At 37.0% G+C, this 26,976-nt stretch overlaps 2 protein-coding genes across 2 annotated transcripts; both read left to right on the forward strand.

The window, feature by feature from the left end:
* Window positions 1-4,720: 4,720 nt before the first annotated feature.
* LOC113470829 (V-type proton ATPase subunit C 1-like) lies at window positions 4,721-5,755 on the forward strand. The gene is made up of 3 exons (XM_026829556.1): window positions 4,721-4,758; window positions 4,870-5,130; window positions 5,548-5,755. Exons 1-3 carry the CDS (start codon window positions 4,721-4,723, stop codon window positions 5,753-5,755), a joined length of 507 nt encoding a protein of 168 aa, XP_026685357.1.
* A 117-nt stretch (window positions 5,756-5,872) lies between these two features.
* Window positions 5,873-26,710, forward strand: LOC103517467 (V-type proton ATPase subunit C). Its single transcript, XM_017447461.2, has 8 exons — window positions 5,873-6,027; window positions 6,454-6,607; window positions 11,378-11,564; window positions 12,062-12,322; window positions 12,739-12,834; window positions 25,399-25,471; window positions 25,945-26,103; window positions 26,603-26,710. The coding sequence occupies exons 1-8, from the start codon at window positions 5,896-5,898 to the stop codon at window positions 26,699-26,701; spliced, it is 1,161 nt and encodes a 386-aa protein (XP_017302950.1). The 5' UTR covers window positions 5,873-5,895; the 3' UTR covers window positions 26,702-26,710.
* The last annotated feature ends 266 nt before the right edge of the window (window positions 26,711-26,976 follow it).

Here is a 26,976-nt window from a genome sequence, read left to right on the forward strand (position 1 = left end):
AAATCTGTCTAGAATTTATTATGTGGGTACGATGGGACTATTTTGACTGGAGTGTCCACAAGGAGGTCAGTTTAGACGCCTTTCTTTTTTTGGAACTTTTTTAAAAGCTTTAATGACAGGATTCTCCCTTAGTGAGTTCTTCCACCTAACCGGGAACTTCAATTTATTTGCCAAAGGTGAAGTCTTGACAACTTTATGGTATATTCACGCTTCCAGTGTGCGACAGGCCTAGGGGAATGAAAATGGAAATTGACCCTAATTTTTCGCACAGCAGTGTACCTATAACTATGGCAATATTTAATTCAATTCAGTTGTTATTGTATTGTATTGTTAATATATTTACCTATATAGTATATAGTTATTTCTTATAGGGAAAACATGGCAAAAATGTAAAGGACAGACGGATTTAAAAGAAGAGAAAACAAACCGACCCAAAATTTAAGCGCTAGGTCGCGGGTTTGATTCCCACCAGTGGCGGATTTTATCATCAAGAGATAAGGTTCGTTCTCAGAACGGATGACTTTCTCCTATCCTGTCTTCCTTCTCTCTTCGCTTTCGGGATGATAAGACCTTATGAAGCTAGGACCTTAGCAGGTAAAGTTCTCTCTATCTTGAGAGGGGAAATATCCACAGTGTGATCATTCCGATAGCAATATTATTAATGTCATCCTAAACCACCTGTTTCGGATAGTCCAGTGGTAACGCGCTTGCTTGCCATGCAGAAGGTCCCGGGTTCGAATCCCACCATCGACAAAAATTTGTACTCGTTTTTCGATTGCAAATATTTCAACGGGTTACTTTCTGGTGTTCTCGTGTTGACCCAGCACCTAAATGGGAAGTATTGTGCCCCTTCTCGCCCATCTGACGAAAGGCAAACTACGGGATGGGCATGCCACGCCACAGGCCACATCAAGCGTATGGGAAGTATTGTGTCTCTTCTCGCCCATCTGATGAGAGGCATACTACGGGATGGGCATGCTACGACACAGACCACATGCGTCCAATGTAGCAGTTGTTTCATTGCTACGAAATAAAAACGGCGGTGAAACACTCATCTTTTAAAAACCAAAAAAAAAAAAAAAACTGTTGTCTCTGACATTGTCACTTCAACCAGAAAGTGTCGAAGGAGGGCCAAAAGTTACCATCGGAATCGATACACTTACTGAGGCACCACTTTTGGGACAGACTGTAGATCGTTTGCATACAAAGTGTTATGGTGACTACCTACTACCTAGTTAGGAAGAATCTGTGGTAGGTATAAATAGGTCGCCCTGAAGTAATGCGACAGCCAAGGTACAATATTGTTTCTCGTTAGTTAATTTAATTTAATTCAATTATATAAAAAGAAGAAAAAATGTAGTATCAGGTAAAATGTAGTAGGTACCTTCCTACTTGGAATAACTGATAAAGTTGATAAAGTTAAAAAAATAATAGAAAGTAAAAAAAATGGTTGATACCTAGGTGTATACACTTTAGGAAAGGACCTATGTCCAGCGTTTTTTACTTTCCTTATCCTATAGGAAGGAAAGTAATGTAATCGGGTCAAAATTTCGATGGTCAGTTTTTAGTGCCAAAACACGTTTTGAGGTCCCTAGAGCCTAAATCCAAAGTTTCAGCCATTGGTCCGTGTGTTTGTCTGTCTGTGTGTCTGTCTGTCTGTAAACAAAATATCTCGAGAACGGTAAAAGCTAGAGACTTGAAATTTGGTATGTAGATGTCAAATGTGACAAGAATGCGACACAACGGATTGGTTTAGACCGGTGCAACTCTTGGCGGCATTTTACCGCTTTTTGGCGGTTTTCGGTGTAATTTAACAATATATCGGGAACGGTATGAGCTAGAGACTTGAAATTTGGTATATAGTTCACAAATGTTGGTGCGCGGTTTCAATTCCAGATGGAATTTTATCCTCATTTATTTGAGAATTCGACCACATATTAATGGATGTCTAAGGGTTAGGTGGTAGAGAACGCCTCCGGCATTAACCTCGCCTAGTGGTTACCTTCCACTCAAGAGTCTATTATTATTAATAATTCCTCAGGCATTAACCTCGCCTACTGGTTACCTTCCACTCAAGAGTCTATTATTATTAATAATTCTTAGAATTGGCGTAAGTCTTACAAGTCAAAAGTCATTCGGTTAATGTCCTCTTGTTTCATGTAAACATAAAAGAATAAAATTGTCTTGTAATTCTTGTATACTTAATGGCGCTTATCTGCAGACACATATTAGCTAATGCTGAAGTTATACAAAAGGGATTCGCAAACTGTGGCCCGCGGACCGATATGGACCACAATTGGTCCGCGAGAAGGTTTCAAGTGGTCCACGAGGTGGTCCGAAAGGAAGAAAAAAAAATCAATTTTCTATTCAGGGGGAAAAGTCATTTTTTCCTTCTGACTTATGGTCCATGGGAAATAATGAAATACAAAAGTGGTCCGTGGTTTGAGCAAGTTTGGGAACCCCTTATATAGTGGAATCTAAAGCTTTTTCTTATCTCGTATCCCATTTGTTCTTGGCAAGCGGTTTTCCCTTACATCATCAACCAATAAAGTGTGTGATAATTAAGTCGGTATAGGTAGATATTATCAGGCTCTATAAGTTGTATCACACAAACAAATGGAATAGGTACAAGTACAGTTTACGCCTTGCGTATTTACATACGTACTTTTAGCACATCCACTAATGAAAGATTAGTTTGTTTAATAATAATAAGTTTATTCTTTTATTCTTTACATATTCTTCATCATCCCTGTAAGTACTTCTGTACATTTAGGGACCATAAATTCTTCTTATTATGTAAGTATTCTTGATTTATTTCCTTAATTAAAGACAAAGGCAAAGTTAAGGCAAAGTTTTTGAAAAAGAGGTCTAATCTCCATTTTAATGGTCAATGTTCGTTCTCGGAACGGCTGGATTTCTTCTATCCTGTCTTCATTCTCTCTTTGCTTTCAGTACGATAAGACCTTTGGCAGTTAGAGTTTCTTCTGATGTCAAACCTCTTGAAAAAAATTCAAGTGAAGTTTTATTTTTACCTTATTTTTCCTATCTAAACAAAATGGGTTAGGGGGTTAAAATTAAATTTAAATTTACGTAGTTACTATCTCCAGTTAAATCTAAATTCAAATAAAATTGAAAGATCTATTCAGACTAAAATACTATTTCTGGGCAAATAATTTCCTGGTGTACTGCCCCTTGAGCAATAGACCACCCTGGTACAGCTGGTACACTATATTATATAGATATAGTTACCCTGATAACTAATTTATTTGACCTATAGGTAAATTAATAAGATACCTACAGGGAAAATAATTTCACATTAAAACAGACTGAGAAAATTCTATGTACATAGGTACCTACCTACAGACATAATATTATGTACATACTATATGTAAATAATTATATGATTTTAGCATTTTAGTTCCTATTATTCAATGTTCAATGGGGGTTTTACAAGAAAATCGATATAAAAACATCGATATACCTAATACCTAAAAAAAAATGTTGATTAAAGGTAACTCTAACCTTTCAAATGGTTCGAAACAAGGAAGTTCGATTTCTCATTAATAATCAAAAACTTAAACTGTCGCAGCTTCCTACGCCCAAGCGTGGCATTGAACCGGCGACCTTTGGTTCCGAAGCCCCCGTCAGAAAAAAAAATGTGTGTGAAGGCAACTATAGCGCTTTCACTAAATTTTGAGCAGTGCATATTGCATACGCGACTAATTTGAAGGGGCAAATTGTAGGTTTCTGAAAAAAGAAAAAAAAAGTCAATTTTTTCAGCTTTAATAGCAATTTTGCAATGAAATTACATTTCTTTCAAAAATCAAAAATCACTAGATTTTGACCTCAAATCACTAAATCACTAGATTTGCCAACAATTCACTAAATTTAGTGAAAAATCACTTGTCAGTACATTTTGGCTATACTTAGTTTCTCAGTGGTCAGTAGAAGAATTTTAGCCTAAGGTTATGTAATTGGTCTTATTGGGCCCAGTTTTATTGACTTCCTGGACTTTCTGCTTAATTTTTCTGTATTTTTCTCACTTAATTTTTGTACAAGGGTTACAAGGGCTTATTGTTTGAAAATCCATTTTAAAAAGCATTTAAAAAACCATTTTCAAAATGTACATTTTGCATTTTACATTTCAAATTGGTTTTTAAAAAGCATTTTACATTTTAACATGAAAACTGCCATACACTACAAGTGGTAGTCTAGATGTAAAATCCACCTTACACTGCTGAAGTTTTAGGTTGAGGGCTACATAGTATAGTCCACCTAATAGTGGGTGGTATTTCTCAGGCAATGGTAGGTACCTAAGTACTCTCTTACCCACAATCCCAAATGCAGAGACCAATTTCTTGATGCCTCCCGATCCTTGATCTCCCCGCATCCTATTACTTTTAACTTGTATGTTTACTTCATTACTGAAAAGCACTATTTCTAATTGAATATTTCAATAAGTAGTACTTAAAGTTAATCAATAATCCCCTTGGAGGGAGCTTATAAATTAAAATAGTACTAATGGAGAGACAGAAGGCATTTGGTTAATTTTTCATCAACTATTAAAGTAGTTCCATGGTCAGAAGGAATAACAAGGCCCACCCTTTTCTGTACTAAATAATAAATGAAATGTTTGGAGGTTACAACTGTGTAGTGTATAATTTTGTATGCTATTAGCTAGTTGGATCAATTTCCAGTGCCTTTGAGTTGAAAAAATGCGATGAACTTTAATACAATCGTTCAGTGGTCGAATCCAAGGTAAGTCATAATTTAGCACTATGTGCGTAGCAAGTATTCCTTTTCTATCATAATAATTATAATAGGATAATAATGTCCCTTATTTAATTCAATTTTTTTTTTCCTCCCCAGTGGTTCTCTGCTCACGCGGAACCTCGCTGACTTGGTGAAGAAGGAGCACTTCATTCTGGATTCGGAATATTTGACCACTCTCCTGGTAGTCGTCCCAAGGAACCAGGTCACCGAATGGGTACAGAACTACGAGAAGTTGACCGCCATGATTGTACCCCGTAGCTCTCAGCTAGTGTCGCAGGATCAGGACTTTGCCCTGTACACTGTCACCTTGTTCAAGAAGGTGCAGGATGAGTTCAGACACCATGCCCGCGAGAAGAAGTACGCTTTGAATTCTTTTATTTTACCCCATTCAGTATGATAGAATACCTAGATATAAAATCTAAATCACCAGCCTAGTTAGCTAGAAGGGTAGCACGTCTGCCTTGTAAGCGCTAGCTCGCCAGTTTAGATTTCAAGGAGACTTTGGCTCTTCGCCTTTTTTTTATTTGCTTTTATTCAACTTGACACATCTTTTTGTATGGCCGGGTGTAAGGGTCAAATCTTTCCACTTTTAACTTTCCACTTTCACTGGACCAATTGATTTAAAAGTTAACTTGACACATCTTTTTTGTAAGTTCGGTTGTAAGGGTCAAATCTTTACACTTTTGAGCCACTTTCACTGGGCCAATTGATTTAAAAGTTAACAGTTCAAAGTCCTCATCCTTTTATTAATCTGACTTTCCCTGTGTTGTCCAGATTCATTGTGCGAGAGTTCGTGTACAATGAGGAGGAATTAAGGAACCAGGTCACCGAATGGGTACAGAACTACGAGAAGTTGACCGCCATGATTGTACCCCGTAGCTCTCAGCTAGTGTCGCAGGATCAGGACTTTGCCCTGTACACTGTCACCTTGTTCAAGAAGGTGCAGGATGAGTTCAGACACCATGCCCGCGAGAAGAATTGAAACAATTCTTTAATAAATTTGTAGAGAATTTTTCCCCCTGGTGAAAATAATGCTACATGGTTTTTGGGTAGATTTACAATCTTAGATTCAATTCTGGATTCATTTTTCTTTTCAGCTTGATTTCTGTCTAAATCAGCATCATGTCCGAATACTGGCTTATATCAGCTCCCGGAGACAAAACTTGCCAACAAACATGGGAAAATCTGAACAATGTCACATCAAAGCAGAACAACCTGAGTGAAAACTACAAGTTTCACATTCCTGACTTGAAAGTAAGTTTGTTACTTAGAGACTTGCTTGACAATTTACCATGTTTGAATAAACTTGACAGTTCTGTCCATTAATTAACCTGCAGATTGAGTAGTTAGATTAACGACAGTTCTGTCCATTAATTAACCTGCAGATTGAGTAGTTAGATTAAATAAGAAAAAAATTTTGGTCTTGGACTTAGATGAATTTAAGAATAAATAAATAGATAATTTTCACACCATCACATTAATTTCTCTTTTATCTTTCAGGTGGGAACTTTAGATCAGCTGGTTGGGTTATCTGATGACCTGGGGAAGCTGGATACCTTTGTAGACAGTGTAACTGTTAGATTAAATAAAAAAAATATTGGTCTTGGACTTTGATGAATTTAAGAATAAATAAATAGATAATTTTCACACCATCATGTTAATTTCTATTTTATCTTTCAGGTGGGAACTTTAGATCAGCTGGTTGGGTTATCTGATGACCTGGGGAAGCTGGATACCTTTGTAGACAGTGTAACTCACAAAGTTGCTGTCTACTTGGGGGAAGTTTTAGAAGATCAACGGGATAAATTAGCTGAAAATTTAATGGCAAACAATAGTAAGTATCTGCTTTGAAACTTGATTGAGTTTAAGTTTTGTGTATATAAGGATCCTGTTGTGTTTCTATCAAGCATTGCAATTTGGCAAAATCACATGAACCCGTTCTTTTTAGACCCACTCAACAGTTATTTATTATCATTGCTACCAAAGGGTCAACACGTACCAATAGCTCACATATTAGAATTTAGATCTATCTTTCTGTACCTACCTACTACTAGCAGCCTCTGTGGTCATTACAATTGACTTGTCTTGTGGAGGTTTTTTTCATGTACAACTGAGTGAGCCCTATGGTTGAGTTGGTACATACAAAGCTTGCATTGTAGAGGTCCTGGATTTAATTCCTGGGATGTTTGTTTGGAAATCAGAAACTGGGGTGTTCTTATTCTATTAAAGTTAACCAATGAGTGAGCTACTTTGAGTGGAGACTAGTGGTAATCCTACTACTCTAAAATTATTTATTAGAAGTGAGTAAGAAGTACAAAGGAGGCAGAATAGTAATGCTGTGATACAGAAATAGTAATGCTGAGGATTTTATTCAAGAATGGGCCAAGGATGCAGATTTGGGTTTTAAGTAAAACCAACAGCTTTTTATTTTTATTGGGATGATTTCACAAAAACTCTTGTATCTTGAATAACAATGGAGATATATATGTATTAACATGATCTTTCTTGGAACTAATAATTATTTTCATTCTGCATTAGAAAAGCAATTTGAACTCAAAAGGATCAAATTAGGGTTATAACATGATCTTTCTTGGAACTAATAATTATTTTCATTCTGCATTAGAAAAGCAATTTGAACTCAAAAGGATCAAATTAGGGTTAGACCCTTCTTGTATAAAATCTTTCACCTAACTCTTTCCAACTTTGTTTTAGACATAAGTAATTGTGATGACCACTTCAATTGTACTGTGTTCTTTCCATAGCATAACATTCTAATGACAATTTTACCGCTATTTTCTCTTTCTCTCTGATCAAAAAGCTTTCTTATGATTGATCAAGGGTAACTTTACATTCTTTCTACATTTCTTTGTTATCATGTTTTCAAGTGTCCTCAACAAAGCCGTCCACACTTTGGTCCTTTCACCTTATCACAACGATTTTACATTTTGATGTTGCACTCACAGTTTGAAACTATATTCCCCTTGTATCAACTGTACCTATATTGCTAGTGTAATTGTCCACTGTTCCTACAGTTGTCATTGTGTTTATATACAAGACCCAATATATTGTAAATAAAATACAACTTCCAAGAGTCCAAACAGTAATGTACCGGGGGGCGGGGGTGGATGCTCCACATTCAAATTTCCGGAGTCCGCCCCATAGTAAAGGGGCAAAAATGAAGCCCAAAAGGGGGCGGGGCTCGGGCCCCCCTGAATACAGCCCTGCTGGTCGATATATCGGTAGGCAGAGATGTGCAAACCGCAAAATGCAAAATGGAAAATGCAAAATGTAAAATGTACATTTACATTTTACATTTCAAATTGGTTTTGAAAAAGCATTTTGCATTTTACATTTTAAATGCTTTTTTTGACCCATTTTACATTTGAGCCAAAATGCTTTTTTTAAAAAATGCTTTTTGGAAAAAAAAAATCATGATTTGGCCCTAAACTTCCAGTAGAAAACAGGGTCTATAATATTTTTTATAGTGAAAAATCCTCTATAGACAATGGAAAAACTGGTTAAGTTTTTTACTTTCTCTGACTCCAATAACTTTTTTTTTAACCTAGCAGCACACTATTGGCCAGATGGTCACCCATCCGGGTACTAACCACGCGCAACCGTGCTCAACTTAAGTGATCCATGCGGAACTGGTGCTTTCAGGTTGTGGTTATGTGCCAGGTTGCCGGGTTGAGCTGAGACAGTGCTAGGTGAGAGAAGATATTGTTTCTACAGTTTGGCATGGGAGTGGTAACTTAAAAACAAGGCAAGTTTACCAACCTTGCCTATCTCAACCCGGTAGGTACATAACCACGACCTCAAGGTGCAATCGCCGCTGGTTTTGAAAAAAAAAAGCGAATTACAAAGCAAACAAAAATAAATATAAAATAAATTTTAAAAATTGCCGCCGGGACAGAGGGTTAGAAAAAAAGCCCAACAATCCCACACTATCCTTGGTTAAGTTACCACTCCAATGCAAAACTGTAGAAACAATATCCTATCTCACCTCGTCCGAGCTCATCTCAGCCCTGTTCATAAACACAGCCTGTATTGTCCATATTATGTAATGTATTCTATCCTATGGCCTGATTTCACTTTTGACTATACTTATATAAAGTGCATATAACATCACCAATATATCTGATGTTTAAAATATAAATGTAAAATCAGGTCCAAGTACTCATTTAGTTTGAATTATTTGTAATACTTTCCGAATTGTAAATTGATTAAATACATAATTACAAGCTTAGGAGTGTCAATTTGTAAATTTTAATTGTATTTACCTCATCTTAATTCTTAGACCCAAGTACTCATTTAGTTTGAATTATTTGTAATACTTTCCAAATTGTAAATTGATTAAATACATAATTACAAGCTTAGGAGTGTCAATTTGTAAATTTTAATTGTATTTACCTCATCTTAATTCTTAGAAATATGCCCTCCTTGTAATAGATTGTGTCCTACTTACTTCCCCAGATTTTTGGTACCTAATACAAACAGTATTTACCTGATATCCATTAAGTTGTCACTATTTTCTAAAGATTAAAAGATAAAGTCATACCATAGTTCAGTCTTCATTTGTGATACATGTTTCAACTATTGGGAATCTTTGTCATATTTATTTCTGAAATGTAAACCATTCAGGTTTTGATTATCCAGTCAAGTTTAAACTGGTGATGAACTAATAGTTCCATGAAACGATAAGTTGTCTCATATATCACTTAGATAAGTTGTCCTCACGGATCTTCCAATGGTGCTCAAAATCTTGGAAAAATTGGAGCACCCTTGGTTTGTTCATATATGACACAGGTCCCCAACCAAATGTCCATACACATATTTCATTCTGTTTATATCATTCTTGTCATTTTCCAATGTCTAGTGGACTTTGTCCTCTTATGTTCACTTCAGTCCACATAAGTGGACATTGTCCACTATTGTTCACTTTAGTCCACGCACCTATAGCTCGACCTTGAGGATTATTTGATCTTATATTCACTTCAGTCCACATAAGTGGACATTCTCCACTAATGTTCACTTCAGTCCACATAAGTGGACATTGTCCACTATTGTTCACTTTAGTCCACGCACCTATAGCTCGACCTTGAGGATTATTTGGCTTCTCACTTGCTTTGCTTAGACTACTCACTCGTGTCCTCAATTGTTGCCGTGTTTTGTTTTGCTCCTAAGAGAGACACTATAGCAATCATACTTACACTCAACTGTCTTCTTCTATTTATTTTGTGCTGCTGCTGCTTGTTCAGAACAATACAGTTTGCTGCGAAATGGCTTCTGATTTTCTGACTTGTGATAGGCCCATGTAATATAGCTAGGCACTCGGGTCAGTGGACACTCTCCACTAATGTTCACTTCAGTCCACATAAGTGGACATTGTCCACTATTGTTCACTTTAGTCCACGCACCTATAGCTCGACCTTGAGGATTATTTGGATTTCTCACTTGCTTTGCTTAGACTCACTCGTGTCCTCAATTGTTGCCGTGTTTTGTTTTGCTCCTAAGAGAGACACTATAGCAATCATACTTCCACCCTATTGTCTTCTTTTATTTAATTTGTGCTGTTGCTTGTTCAGAACAATACAGTTTGCTGCGAAATGGCTTCTGATTTTCTGACTTGTGATAGGCCCATGTAATATAGCTAGGCACTCGGGGAAAATCTTATATTATAAAATCAAGATCCATTCACATTTCACACACTGATCGCTCTATCTCCTGAACCACAACACCTAGAAAGCTGAAACACTCGTGTCCTCTATTGTTGCCGTGTTTTGTTTTGCTCCTAAGAGAGACACTATAGCAATCATACTTCCACCCTATTGTCTTCTTTTATTTAATTTGTGCTGTTGCTTGTTCAGAACAATACAGTTTGCTGCGAAATGGCTTCTGATTTTCTGACTTGTGATAGGCCCATGTAATATAGCTAGGCACTCGGGGAAAATAATACAAAAAATCAAGATGGGTATTTCTTTAATGCAGCTCAAAAAAAAAAAAAAAAAAATGACCTTACGATTCTTCTATACATATGTTTCAAGTCAGCAAAATGGTAGCCTTGTAAAATATAAAATGTATGTAATTATGATAAAATTTATGTAATTATGTACATTTTCACTAGGTGTAGGTTTTCTTTCCCCAATAGAAAAAAAAACAACAATAATTTGTACTAAAACAGACCTCCCTCAACTGTCACGTTATGTATTAAACTGTTGATATAAAAGGGACTACCTGTCCTACGTGGACACTGAACAGTCTAAATAAAACACTACTATATGGTGCGCTGGATGTGTGGATTGACAAGGAAGGATAGAGTGAGAAACGAGAGAATGAGAGAGATAGTGAAAGTAGGGCCTTTGGGAAATAAAATACAAGACGGCATCACTCTACTGATAGGTCTTGAACATTCCTCGGAGCTACGCCACTAATTCCCTTCCCTTTCTCTCCTCAGACGAGCTGGGCAACTACATCACACAGTTTCAATGGGACATGGCCAAATACCCGATCAAGCAGTCGTTGCGTAACATCGCCCCACTCTACTGATAGGTCTTGAACATTCCTCGGAGCTACGCCACTAATTCCCTTCCCTTCCACTCCTCAGACGAGCTGGGCAACTACATCACACAGTTTCAATGGGACATGGCCAAATACCCGATCAAGCAGTCGTTGCGTAACATCGCCGACATCATTAACAAACAGATCGGCCAAATCGAGGCGGACTTGAAAACCAAATCCTCCGCCTACAACAATCTGAAGAGCAATCTCCAGAATATGGAGAAGAAACAAACGTAAGTAAAGTTAGAAACACACTACCATCACGTCACGTGAGCGCACGTGACGTGATGGTAGTTTGGCTGTCCTGAACGAAATAACGTACAATATTATGGGAAAACTTTGAACTACTCTTTCTGACTTCCGAATCTCCCGATTAATCAAACTTAGCAGAATATGGAGAAGAAACAAACGTAAGTAAAGGTAGAAACACACTACCATCACGTCACATGAGCGCACGTGACGTAATAGTAGTGTAGCTGTCCTGAACGAAATAACGTACAATATTATGGGAAAACTTTGAACTACTCTTTCTGACTTCCGAATCTCCCGATTAATCAAACTTATTAGCTCAGTATTTAGCGCGATGAACTTTAATACAATCGTTCAGTGGTCGAATCCAAGGTAAGTCATAATTTAGCACAATGTGCGTAGCAAGTATTCCTTTTCTATCATAATAATTATGATAGGATAATAATGTCCCTTATTTAATTCAATTTTTTTTTCTTCCCAGTGGTTCTCTGCTCACGCGGAACCTCGCAGACTTGGTCAAGAAGGAGCACTTCATTCTGGATTCGGAATATTTGACCACTCTCCTGGTAGTCGTCCCTAGGAACCAGGTCACCGAATGGGTACAGAACTACGAGAAGTTGACCGCTATGATTGTCCCTCGTAGCTCTCAGCTGGTGTCGCAGGATCAGGACTTTGCCCTGTACACTGTCACCTTGTTCAAGAAGGTGCAGGATGAGTTCAGACACCATGCCCGCGAGAAGAAGTACGCTTTGAATTCTTTTATTTTACCCCATTCAGTATGATAGAATACCTAGATGTAAAATCTAAATCACCAGCCTAGTTAGCTAGAAGGGTAGCACGTCTGCCTTGTAAGCGCTAGCTCGCCAGTCTAGATTTCAAGGAGACTTTGGCTCTTCGCCTTTTTTTATTTGCTTTTATTCAACTTGACACATCTTTTTGTAAGTTCGGGTGTAAGGGTCAAATCTTTCCACTTTTGACTTTCCACTTTCACTGGGCGAATTGATTTAAAAGTTAACTTGACACATCTTTTTTGTAAGTTCGGGTGTAAGGGTCAAATCTTTACACTTTTGAGCCACTTTCACTGGGCCAATTGATTTAAAAGTTAACAATTCAAAGTCCTCATCCTTTTATTAATCTGACTTTCCCTGTGTTGTCCAGATTCATCGTGCGAGAGTTCGTGTACAATGAGGAGGAATTGGCGGCTGGTAAGAACGAGATCACCAAACTGGTTACAGATAAGAAGAAACAGTTTGGGTTTGTTCTACCCATCCAGAGCTCTATAATATCATAGACCCATATTACCAAAGTGTATTGGGTCCCCCGGTTTCTAAAACCTGCTAAGTTTGATTATTACGAGAGAATTTTTAATTTTGGCGGAAATTGCATGTTGAAAAAAAAGAAAAATATTTTCACATGTTTTTGCAATTTGAAGACTTGCTTGGCCTCGAAAAATCAATTGAAGAGCTTTCAAGCGAAACTCTTGTTTTAAGGAAAACAGCCCCAAAGTTTTACTTTCCTTGTAAAATATTATTAAAGCATTTTTTACGTTCAGAAATATGTAGTGTAATCTGTGTAACAGTAAAAATTGCTGGAGTAATTTTTTTCAATAAGGAAAGAAAATCTTTGAAGCCTAGGTTAACATGTCATCTTATTTTGTTGTTTATTATTCAATGTTTTGCACTCAAACATTGTTTATTCTTGGAATCTTCTTGTTTTGTAGGTGCGGCCTAGAAAATCCCCCATTTTTTTTCCTGGATTATTTTATTTTTATTTCATAATGAAAAAAATTGTCGACTATCAAGCTCCTTCCACTAGAGAAATCTCCAGTTACACTTCACATTTAATAATTGCATTATTACCTATATTATTTTGGGAATTAAGTACTTGTATTTATTCAAGTCGATTTAATTATTTTGTAGACGTCGAATTCAGGATTCGAACCTCCTATCGCTGCTACTAGGAACCACTGTGCTCACCCATTCCGATCATTGTCAGCAAAACCAAAGTGGGCTTGAAAAGTCCAGTCTGAGTACAAAGAAATTACAGCGTCGATACCTTTGGCTTCTTTGAACCAAAAAGTCCTTCATCACCCAACCTTTCACTGTCCAAAGCATTCATTCATTACATATTTCATTATTTAATGTTGGGTCCCAATTACAGTCACTTTCTGCTAGGTTGATCTTTCATGCAAGTAGGAAATCTCGTGTCCTATTGGTCAAATGCCGAAATGAATCGGCCAATCAGATATTCAGATTTTCTGTCTTAATCAAAGCCTAGTCTAGCCCAAAGTGATTGTAGTACGGGGCTTTGAAATCAAATCAAATTCAACACAGTTTAAAATCAATTGGTAAAGTCGTGATTATGATAATAATTATATCTTCTCTTAATCGCCTTGATTTTTTAAATATCTTGTCCTTTTTTAGCAATTTTATGTCCGTAGAAATTTTAGTTAAACTATTTTAAAATATAATAAAAAGTATATTATTTTTGTTGCAAAAAAAAGTCATGTTTTGTATTTTTTCATCGTCATTTGTACCTACCTACAAACACATACAATTTATTTTGGATCCGTTTTTGAGCCCTTCGTAGAGGTAAAATTAGCTTCTGAAAATTAATAAATGAAAATAATGAATAACGAAGACAATTATTATTTATAAACATGGGGAAAATTGTGTAAGGGTTTTTTATTTTATACTGTAGATAATGTACAAGGGAATAATAATTCAAATATAATTTTCATGCTATCTAAATAATTATAGGACAACTTCTTCTAAAAAAAGACATCTCGAATTATCTACAGGGGGTAAGAGAGAAGAAGAGTGTTTGCACCTAATACAGAGACAAAGAAAAACACAATCGTCCTAACTTCCTACCTAGGGGAGAATGATACAACCTGTATTGCAAATGGACAATCGGAATTTCAGAGACAGATTTGACAAATCCTTGAAATGTGTGTAGCTCAAATAGGACGAAATTGAAGGATTTGATTTTGTCGAAAATAATCAAGATATATCTACTATTTTTACTGTCTGTATTGAACTTGTCCATGAATATTGTTTCAATTCCAGGTGTGATAGGCCCATGTAATATAGCTAGGCACTCGGGGAAAATAATACAAAAAATCAAGATGGGTATTTCTTTAATGCAGCTCAAAAAAAAAAAAAAAAAATGACCTTACGATTCTTCTATACATATGTTTCAAGTCAGCAAAATGGTAGCCTTGTAAAATATAAAATGTATGTAATTATGATAAAATTTATGTAATTATGTACATTTTCACTAGGTGTAGGTTTTCTTTCCCCAATAGAAAAAAACAACAATAATTTGTACTAAAACAGACCTCCCTCAATTGTCACGTTATGTATTAAACTGTCCTACGTGGACACTGAACAGTCTAAATAAAGCACTACTATATGGTGCGCTGGATGTGTGGATTGACAAGGAAGGATAGAGTGAGAAACGAGAGAATGAGAGAGATAGTGAAAGTAGGGCCTTTGGGAAATAAAATACAAGACGGCACCACTCTACTGATAGGTCTTGAACATTCCTCGGAGCTACGCCACTAATTCCCTTCCCTTTCTCTCCTCAGACGAGCTGGGCAACTACATCACACAGTTTCAATGGGACATGGCCAAATACCCGATCAAGCAGTCGTTGCGTAACATCGCCGACATCATTAACAAACAGATCGGCCAAATCGAGGCGGACTTGAAAACCAAATCCTCCGCCTACAACAATCTGAAGAGCAATCTCCAGAATATGGAGAAGAAACAAACGTAAGTAAAGTTAGAAACACTACCATCACGTCACGTGAGTGCACGTGACGTGATGGTAGTGTGGCTGTCCTGAACGAAATAACGTACAATATTATGGGAAAACTTTGAACTACTCTTTCTGACTTCCGAATCTCCCGATTAATCAAACTTATTAGCTCAGTATTTAGTGCGATGAACTTTAATACAATCGTTCAGTGGTCGAATCCAAGGTAAGTCATAATTTAGCACTATGTGCGTAGCAAGTATTCCTTTTCTATCATAATAATTATAATAGGATAATAATGTCCCTTATTTAATTCAATTTTTTTTTTCCTCCCCAGTGGTTCTCTGCTCACGCGGAACCTCGCTGACTTGGTGAAGAAGGAGCACTTCATTCTGGATTCGGAATATTTGACCACTCTCCTGGTAGTCGTCCCAAGGAACCAGGTCACCGAATGGGTACAGAACTACGAGAAGTTGACCGCCATGATTGTACCCCGTAGCTCTCAGCTAGTGTCGCAGGATCAGGACTTTGCCCTGTACACTGTCACCTTGTTCAAGAAGGTGCAGGATGAGTTCAGACACCATGCCCGCGAGAAGAAGTACGCTTTGAATTCTTTTATTTTACCCCATTCAGTATGATAGAATACCTAGATATAAAATCTAAATCACCAGCCTAGTTAGCTAGAAGGGTAGCACGTCTGCCTTGTAAGCGCTAGCATACAGAGTCGAGTCTTGGAATGATGGACCCGGTAAATATATTGTATAGCATGTTGCATAGCTTCAGTAGTTACCGGGCGTTTAGATAGCATTGATTTTGTTCTGTCTTGTAGCACTTTAATCTACAATACCATTTATACCATCGAGTTGTGTAACTTTGAAAGAACAAAATAGAGGTCCTACAAGACTCATTGTTCCACTACTGAGGTGGGTGGCATTGCTACAGCTAAGTTGGTACTAAACAACAGGTATTTAAATCAAAGCACCCGAGACTCACCTATTGCAGAACCACACTCGCACCACCTCCTTCTCCATACAGAGTTCGTCTATTTTGTCGAGTAGATGGTTAATTGTATTTCGATTAGTTTTGTGTGACTTACCAAGTTGAGAGCACCGTTGCCTCTCTGGTGTGGAGGTGTATCCATGAGATCTTCCGTGCTGGAGGCGAAACTATCATTGCTATTGTCCCCCTGACCATTGAGACCATCATCTGAAACAAGAACCAAAATAGTCATAAGTTAACATGATATCTTCATTAAAATACTTATTTGCATTGGAATCCTCCATAATGACTACAATATTGACTAATACAAATGTAAATTCATTAATTATTCCGTTAGACTTATGTTGTTTATGAAATGACCACTTCATTTAGGGTACAAATACATACATAGATGTACATATAGCTTTGTTGTAACTACATAATATATTATATGCTCTTTTTCTAGTAGGCAATAGCTGAAAGTCGAGTCCATCCCTACACATTTCAACGTTTGCCCTAATTTACCAAGCGGTACCCAAGTGTAGCTATAATTTAGGCAAAAATTGGATATTTACAACTGAGGGAAGTAAAGATCATATAAATAAACTTGTCATTGATACAACACAATATGCAAATAACCTTTCTAACTGGGGCATGTAGAGGGGGCCTAATAACTATAACCCGCAAAACATTTTAATCTCATACATAAAATGACCATTAATATTGTAATTTCTGCGAATATTCAGGTACATCACAGAGTGGGTCCTTCCGCCCCCATTCTTATTACCAGCAAAACTGTTAAAATAATGAGTTGTAATAATGGGACTACAAGGTACATGTGTTGGCTGGACAGTCTAAAAAAGTCCTAAATAATGTAACCATCTGCAAGCTCTCATAATTTGCGAATTTGAGGGTATATTTTATACCCACTAGTTCCTCTTTTTGTTCTTCTCATATTTAGAATTTCTCCAGTTTTGACTAGAAGTTTTTCAACAGAAAGCTGTTACTTGTAGGCAGTATGTACAAGTAACTGCTCAAGAGAGTGCTTATTAAGTAGGTACTAGTCTCTTAAGCTCCTATTTACAACCACTCATTTTATTCATAATAGATACCCAAAAAAATTTTAATCGCTAATAATCCGTTGGAAAACAAGATCTCATTAAACTGATTCTATCCAATACGAGGGTACTTAAAATGCTAATAGCACCGAAAAACCCCGTAAAAACCCATGTTAAACCCCGATTAAACCCCTTTCTCTCACGTGCCACAGATACCTGGGAGTAAAATCTAATTAGAGATGAATAGATTACGATCCCTTTTAGTCAATTACCTATGAATATTTTCATAAGCCATTAGCGGTAACCCTTTCATAGTGTGAAGGAAGTCGGAAGGTATTATTAGGATGTTATCTTGTAAGAAGGGGTAAAGGGATGTCTTTAGGGTAATCACTTAAGTAGGAGCTCAAGTCAGTTGGGCGAATCAAGGGACGTGTGTTGGGGTTCTGAGGCAAGTACCCATTTTTATGTACCCAAGACTGTATGTGGCATAGTTTTGTCTATTTTGTGTAATGTTTTTGAGCTAAATTGTGCATTCTGTGACGCAGAAATAGACACAAAACGGCATGCGTGACATTTTGTACTGTTAGGTGATCCGTTTTCAGATGTTTTGTACAAATTCACAAGGATGAGTGACAGAGAATGATTCTTGAATAGTTCAAAAGTTTTCGAGTAAAAATTGTACAGTTTCAGCAAAAAAGAAAAGAAAAACACTTCAAACGTTTCAGCCCAGATACCTATTACCCCAGTAGGTACTCCCTTACCCCTCATCATCTCATTGCGGGGGTTCTATTCAGATCCAACCACCCCCACAAAAATATTATTATGTACCTACTTTTTCCGCACTATAGGTATAGTATAATCAAATTCAGAGGCTCATAAATAACAACCAAATTACCACGAATTATACAGTATTGTACATATCGCTCGAGCGCTTGTTATTAAGGAACTGTTCATAGTTCTTATAGAACTCACTATTATTATTGTTACTGACTGGAGATACCTCCTTCTTGTATGGATCATACGGGGTGCTACTCGTTATGTCTTTATTTACATCATTTACAAAAGCTTCGTACTTTCTTTTATTTACATTGACGTCTTCATGTTTATCAGTGAGACCATATTGTACAGGGGAGGGGGAGTTGGTAGGTTTGGGGGAAAGTTTACACAAGGGATCTGATCCGAATGTAGGATGAGGGGATTTGGCATAGGATTGGAACATGGTACTGATATTGTGCTGGCTATCCATGAGATTGTTGGGTGACATGAGTTGCTTCATACTCTGCATAGATTTGATGCTATTACTCGGAGACAACTCACTCTTGATGTGAGAAGTGGGTGTACTATTGAGACATTGCGTAAGGATGGGAGAGGTCAAGTGGTGCCCTGTTTTGTTGCTGAGGTTCAGTACTTCCTCGTCTCGTTCTTCTTTGATGAGAGGACGAGGATCTGCCATGGCACTTCGACACCTCAGGGGAGGTGTCTGCTGGTTGTAGTAGAGGTTCTCGAGTTTAGGAATTTGCAGGTGGGAGTGGGTGTACTATTGAGACATTGCGTAAGGATGGGAGAGGTCAAGTGGTGCCCTGTTTTGTTGCTGAGGTTCAGTACCTCCTCGTCTCGTTCTTCTTTGATAAGAGGACGAGGATCTGCCATGGCACTTCGACACCTCAGGGGAGGTGTCTGCTGGTTGTAGTAGAGGTTCTCGAGTTTAGGAATTTGCAAGGTGGGAACTATACCGGCTGATGAGAGAGTCGGATGGTGATCAAATGGAGAGTCCTGTAAACACAAGAGGAGAACATATTTTTGTTAGAAGAGTGAAAAACTCACATAATGTTGCCCTGATGGAATGGTAGTCAGAACCACTGTAATTTTACTTCACTTAGATTGTCATAGAGTTGGGGTTGAGACCCGGACATTATCAACCATTTCGTCTGGATGACGCCTGTAACTTGTGAGCTATTACGTCTGGACACATCGCGTGTGCGAACAAAGTATAAAAATACATTTTTAATTAAATTAAGCGAAATATTTAAGAAGCAATGTATCCTAAGGACAAGCGAGAGGAGGGAAATGTGAAGAAATAATATGAAATGGTGTCAGGACCTCCTGGTGTTAGAAGAGTGAAAAACTCACGTCATGTTGCCCTGATGGAATGGTAGTCAGAACCACTGTAATTTTACTTCACTTGGATTGTCATAGAGTTGGGGTTGAGACCCGGACATTATCAACCATTTCGTCTGGATGACGCCTGTAACTTGTGAGCTATTACGTCTGGACACATTGCGTGTGCGAACAAAGTATAAAAATACATTTTTAATTAAATTAAGTGAAATATTTAAGAAGCAATGTATCCTAAGGACAAGCGAGAGGAGGGAAATGTGAAGAAATAATATGAAATGGTGTCAGGACCTCCTGGTGATCTTAAGCCTCGCGCGGGGTACCCCGGAGAGCAATTCTGTGTCCAGAGCTTTCCTATATTTTATCCTGCGCTGCCGTTGTGAGGAAAAAAAAAACTTTCCACTTCAACTTAGTATTTCCCAGAGGAATAGTATACGGGAGAGTGTACCCAAGGGAAATGTATGGGTAAGTTACCATAATCATATGGCAATATACTTACGTGTGTACGGCTATTATGACTTGATACCTTTATATTTTATTAAAATAGGTATCTATATTCTATACCCACCTAAAAATGGAAGCAACACGGATACCATCGACTATATTAATTTCTCTGTTGATTGAATGATGAGGTAAGGCATGTCTACCCTAACAATCTAAAGCAACAACTAAATTTTATTTTTAACCAGAAATCAAACACTAGACCTATAGAAATCCCTAGCAATAACTGCATCGTTTGTCATATGTAGGTAATATGTAATCTGTTTGTCGTGTGATAATCGTTAAGGTACCTTTACACTGGGGCAACCTAACCTAGCAACAGGCAACAGCGACCTGCGGCGGATTGCTTGTTGCTGGTTGCCTGTTGCCATGTAATTCTCTTCATAGGGATACAAGGGACTCACAAAGCCCCAATAATGAGACGTCTCTTAACATTTTCGACCTGACCTCCCACCACTTCACTTGGTTTAAAATTGCCATCGAAACAAATCACTTATCCCCCCGAAGTAACAATCATATTGAGTGACAGACAAAACATTTCACAAGTTACGTAGCAGCCCCCTCCCCCTAAAAAAATCCCTCGGTTAAGGAAGAAGAACTGTATAACTAGATGAGTCAAATTTCCGACTGCACAAAGCTGAAAGTCCTCCCCAAGTCATCCTGTATACAAGGATACACAAATCGGTGACATGTAGAGAGTCTGAGGCCAGGAAAAGCCTGCAGCACGCAACTTTCCTGATGGTCACCCATCCGGATACCAACCACGGGCGAAGTTTCTTAACTTCAGTGATCCATTGAGAACTGATATTTTAAATACCTATGCTATCACCGAAGTGCCGTTTGTTTGCCTATCAGCGGCGTTTATTTCAAAACAAAGAACTGCTTAATTTTTTGGATTTTTGGTACCTACAAATCTGTTATAAATTCTGGAATAAACATGACTGAACCGATTGGGCACCTCCTATACGCGGTTAAGTTTACGAAGAATTTGAAATACTTTGGAATTGAAATCTAATAAATTGGTACCAATTTTCCAGAGATATGTATTAGGTAGGTATGTTATCTATTATTTCCATTTGTCAGCAGTCAAGGGAACATCAATTTTTGTGGTAGGGAAACAAGTAGGTAGACACAAATAATTGGGAAGTTAAAAAATAAACAAATGATAATGTGAGTACACCATCCTGTTAGGTACATCGGTACATTGGTGTATGTATAGGCATAAGGTAATGCATCTAGCTACCGGTAGGTAAGTAAAATTGTGCCAAACATCGACATGGATAAAGCTATAAAATCTGAAAAGTTAGTACCTAAGTAGGTCTTCGGTATTGATGTCAAAAGCCGAGTTCCATCGATACCGATTTACAGGCATAGAACGAAACGAATATCTGTCTAGGTCGAATTTTACAAAGATAAATAAATGATAAAAGAAAATAGTAAATAAAAAGCTAAACTTATTAACGGAGAAAATGTGAAAAAAAGTGAGGAAAATGCAATAATAATCATACCTATCTATGGCAAATTCGATAAAATAAATACCTGAATTAATTTAATAAAGAAAATTCAAACACTTTGATTGGGATCAACCCGTTAATTTGAAGGAGATCCCGCCATAGAAATGTCGTAAAATGTATAAAAATCAGATTCAGAAAATAAAAAGCTGTAAAAAGTGCATTTGGCGCAACAACGCGACCAATCAGCATAGATAAAGATAATGATGGTAATATTAGCAAGCAATAATACCTAAACCAAAAATAACACACACAAAGCCACTAACCTGTTGCTGTTGCTCTAATATCAGTAATTAGTAATCACAATTAATTAATAACGTTCATTCATTAACTATTGAACACCAAAAGTTTTAATAAAATTAAAATACAGGCAGAAGAAGAACGCAAAGTTAAGCACACACGCGGAAAAAAGAGGAAAATTTATAGACGAACTTTTTTCAAAAATAAAAAATAATTTGGAAGAGATTAATTATTATAAATTTACAAAAGAAATATTAAACTTAAATATTCGAAGATACGTTACACCTCGGAAATATATAAATTGAATTAAAAATTCGTGGTAGGTGAGAGAAATGAGAATGGTTTAGGATCAGAGTGACCACTGCTCGCTAACCCGCTGTCATATAAGATAAAGGTGACGCGAGATGTAGCGCGTAAGAACTGGTCACTGCATAAAAACTCGCTGCTTTTGCACACCTACCCACCTACTCCTCTCTTCGCGCTTTGAAAGATGTTATATTGGGGGAGATTGGGGCGATGGGCGAAAGACTACCCCGCGTGGTCAGAGAAAATACAAAAAGGAGGGGGAGGGCAGCTCAGCGATAGCGGGAGGGGAGGGGAGCAGGAAACGCGAAGGTCTAAAAACGACGTATATCTTCCTTTTTTTCTGCCCTCTTCAACTCTTCCCTCCTTCTCTCTGCCTCGTACAATTTTCCACAACGAACATTTTTCGCCGAAAAGCGTCTTGGTTAGCGCGTCACTTGTAACGCTTGAGTGACGTCACTTCTAACGGTCAGTGTCATTTCGAACTTCAAGGCAACAGACAATTCTATCCATTTCTGATGGGAAGCCTTGCGGCATAGAGCAACCACTAGCAACACACAAAGCAACGCCGCAAGGTATAAGGCAACGCCGCATGCGGCGCGGCAATGCCGCATGCTGCAGGTTGCTGTTGCCGGTTGCTTCCTAAATTGCCCCAGTGTAAAGGTACCTTTAGACTGAGGACGAGTTTTCTTCAGACACGACTGCAACCTTCTTCTAGCTATGAAGATACAGATATGTCATACAGCAGTGATGGTCCTTCTATATCACGGGTTATATGCAAGACATCTTCATATAATTGTGGTAAGGTTGGCTTTATTAACCAGTTGGCTCTTCAGCCTGTTGCCGGTTGCTTCCTAAATTGCCCCAGTGTAAAGGTACCTTTATAAAATACGTCCTGCAAACCTAACCTAAAAATCATACTTCGGATTTTATCAAATATAATCAAATCGCAAGTCGGACGTTTTCCCAATTTTCCTGGCCTTTCCCAGTTAGTTATTAATTTCCCTCTCAGGAGGCGTTTTCCTCTCAGTAATAAACTTGTACCTTACTAAACCAGTAAACCTTGTGTTTTACCAATAAATCAAGTTCTTGTGCAACCATAAGCATCGTTGTTTTTCTCTTCAAATCTCTTGGGGGATTCGAGTGTCGAGTCCAACAGGTAGAATGGCAGAATCAACTCCTCCAGCCTCCAGCACTCGACCTCCAAAGGTCGTTTTCACACGGTCTAGTACCTTGCTAATTTTTTATTTAAAATTATTTATTTTATCATTTTTTCTGCCAATTTTTTATTGAAATGTCATAAAAAACCTGATTCATTAAATTACGTCACAAAATCAACGAGAAACTTAAAAAAAAAAAATGCAAGATCGCTCAACAGATATAAACGATGCTCGTTTCGTGTAAACGCGGCTTTCAACTATCGAAAATCTCAAGGTCGATATTTGTGCATTATCGTAAAACAGCTGATTGCCAATTTCAATCACATGATCAATAAAATGACAACAACAGGTCTACAGTCTCATGTTAAACTCTATCAATGTGATTTCTCAATTGATTGATCTCAGGTACCATAAGCATTGTACAAAACAATACAGTTAAACTCTATGTTTGTCCATGTCAATTGTTAATGTTTTTTATACATCTGAACTAGCACTGAAGCTCAAATTGTCTAGACCTGGGTATAAGTGTTGTAAACTTGTATATTTACTCCTCATCCTTACACCTCATATAAAGTTCTTAACCTCTGACAAATTTTAATGTTTACACTGCAAATCAATTGAGCCACGGAAGCTATTTTCTGTCAATCATTTTTATTTATCTAAACCAACCTGTGGCCGTGGTTATGAACAGGGCTGAGATAGGCCATTCTGAGATGTTCTTGGCAAGTGGAAAATGATGTGGTAACTTAACACAGAGCCTTCATGAGCGTGTAAAGTTGGCGGGAAATTTGAAATTTTAATTTTTTTTGCACAACGCGTACAATTTGAATTCATTTTTTACTTTTTATCTCTAGTTTGCACGTTTATATTACACTTTTCATTTAAATTAGATATTACAAACAAGCGAATTACATTCTTGGAACTAATAATTATTTTCATTCTGCATTAGAAAAGCAATTTGAACCCAAAAGATCGAATTAGGGTTAGACCCTTCTTGTATAAAATCTTTCACCTAACTCTTTCCAACTTTTAGACATAAGTAATTGTGATGACCACTTCAATTGTACTGTATTCTTTCCATAGCATAACATTCTAATGACAATTTTACCACTATTTTCTCTTTCTCTCTGATCAAAAAGCTTTCTTATGATTGATCAAGGGTAACTTTACATTCTTTCTACATTTCTTTGTTATCATGTTTTCAAGTGTCCTCAACAAAGCCGTCCACACTTTGGTCCTTTCACCTTATCACAATGATTTTACATTTTGATGTTGCACTCACAGTTTGAAACTATATTCCCCTTGTATCAACTATACCTAAGTATATTGCTAGTGTAATTGTCCACTGTTCCTACAGTTGTCATTGTGTTTATATACAAGACCCAATATATTGTAAATAAAATACAACTTTACCTTTGTGTTGTGCCAAAACAAAATGCCACAATTTGAGTGGTTATCACAAATCTGTAGGAAGGTTCTTGACCAGGTCCACAGTCTCATGTTAAACTCTATGTTTGTCCATGTCAATTGTTAATGTTTTTTATACATCTGAACTAGCACTGAAGCTCAAAGTGCCTGTTAACATGAGACCCTAGACCTGGATATAAGTGTTGTAAACTTGTATTTACATAACTCCTCATCCTTACACCTCATATAAAGTTCTTAACCTCTGACAAATTTTAATGTTTTCACTGCAAATCAATTGAGCCACGGAAGCTACTTTCTGTCAATCATTTTTATTTATCTAAACCAACCTGTATTGTCCATATTATGTAATGTATTCTATCCTATGGCCTGATTTCACTTTTGACTATACTTATATAAAGTGCATATAACATCACCAATATATCTGATGTTTAAAATATGTTAAATGTAAAATCAGGCCCAAGTACTCATTTAGTTTGAATTATTTGTAATACTTTCCGAATTGTAAATTGATATAAATACATAATTACAAGCTTAGGAGTGTCAATTTGTAAATTTTAATTGTATTTACCTGATCTTAATTCTTAGAAATATGCCCTCCTTGTAATAAATTGTGTCCTACTTACTTCCCCAGATTTTTGGTACCTAATACAAACAGTATTTACCTGTTATCCATTAAGTTGTCACTATTTTCTAAAGATTAAAAGATAAAGTCATACCATAGTTCAGTCTTCATTTGTGATACATGTTTCAACTAAAACAGTTTGGTCCTCTGGTCAGATGGCTCAAGGTGAACTTCAGTGAGTGTTTCTGCGCCTGGATACACGTCAAGGCTCTGCGAGTAAGTGCCTCACCTGACTCACTTTTGATCAAGATTATAGTAGACATCCTCTGACCTAAGTCAATTCCTGACCGTCGCGTCGCTAACAACATATTAGACATCCTAGGTGAAGTGTTCCGCACGATAAGATTAACTCTCTGACCTTGCTGAAATGTTTTTCACCTTTGTGGCTTGAATTTCGGTGAAAGTAGTGTAGTGTTGTGTTTGGACTTTGTAGGTAGGGCAGCATGTCTCTATTCAAAATAAGGGAAAAGTTCATTGTTGAAAATTTGATAATATCAGCCTAGTAGTTCAATGAACTGTAGACCTCAAGTAAACTAAACAGCTTGTCCCCATCTGTGGCACAAGCTTTGCTTTTACGAATGGGTATACCATTTATAAGAATTTTTATGTTCTGATGTTATGTTGAAATATTAATAAATGGAAATTTGGTCATTTAAATTAACTTAAATTTTATATATTTTTCTCCCCAGGTATTCGTGGAGTCAGTACTCCGCTACGGATTACCGGTCAACTTCCAAGCAATGCTCCTTCATCCTAACAAGAAGAACACGAAGCGTCTGCGTGATGTTCTGCAACAGCTGTATGGTCATCTTGATTCTAGTGCACAAGGCGGTTCCCAGCACCACGATGTAAGTCAATAGAAGAAAATGTCCAATACAAAAAATAGATTGAGAAAAAAATATTGAAAAACATGAGGATGAGGATAACAAAAGTGTTAAGTAAAATAAAAAAAAAAAAAATCTCACTAACACATATTTTTTAAAGGGTAAAAAAATAGATGAAAATGTAAAGTACTATAACTATAAGTACCTGAGGAAAATCCACCTGAATTAAATAGTGTAGTGGTTATTGCGGTAGGAGTTTCGATTACTTGGGTTCGTGTTGCCTAGTTTACCCAAAACTTTTTTTACAAGTCGATTTTCATTGAACTTTTTTTTATGGCCCTATATCACCAAAGTATGGAAGTATTTACAATTTCATATTTAGATGTAGTTTGTCCAAATCCAAAATTCTCGTTTTTCATTCGATACACTTGTTCGTAATTTTGGTGATATAGGGCACTGATGCTCATCTCCTTTATTTCCCCATAAATTCTAACATTCTCATGTCTTGTGGTTTTGATTTCAGAGCGTGGAAATTCCCGGATTGGGTTTCGGCCAAGCTGATTACTTCCCCTACGTCTATTACAAAATCAACATCGACATGTTGGACACCAAGAATAATTAAAGTGAAAAGTTACCTTAGAATTAAGTAAGTGCCTCTAAAATTACCTTTTTTTTAAATGAGTGTTTTAAGCATTTTACTGATGTACTTTCTTGTTAAAACTCCTTTAAATTACTTTCTTGTTAAAACTCCTTTAAATTTTATAAATAAATTAATATCTGAAAAAAAAAGCATTCTACTCATTTTAGTTAGGAATAGAATAGAATAATTTTGCCCATATTGTTCAGTTTGTGTTTCTACTTTAGTGGGACTACAAGACTGCGGTAGTAGAAGCACTT

This window comes from Diaphorina citri, unplaced genomic scaffold (assembly GCF_000475195.1).
Source record: "Diaphorina citri unplaced genomic scaffold, Diaci psyllid genome assembly version 1.1 scaffold1857, whole genome shotgun sequence".
NCBI lineage: Eukaryota > Metazoa > Arthropoda > Insecta > Hemiptera > Psyllidae > Diaphorina > Diaphorina citri.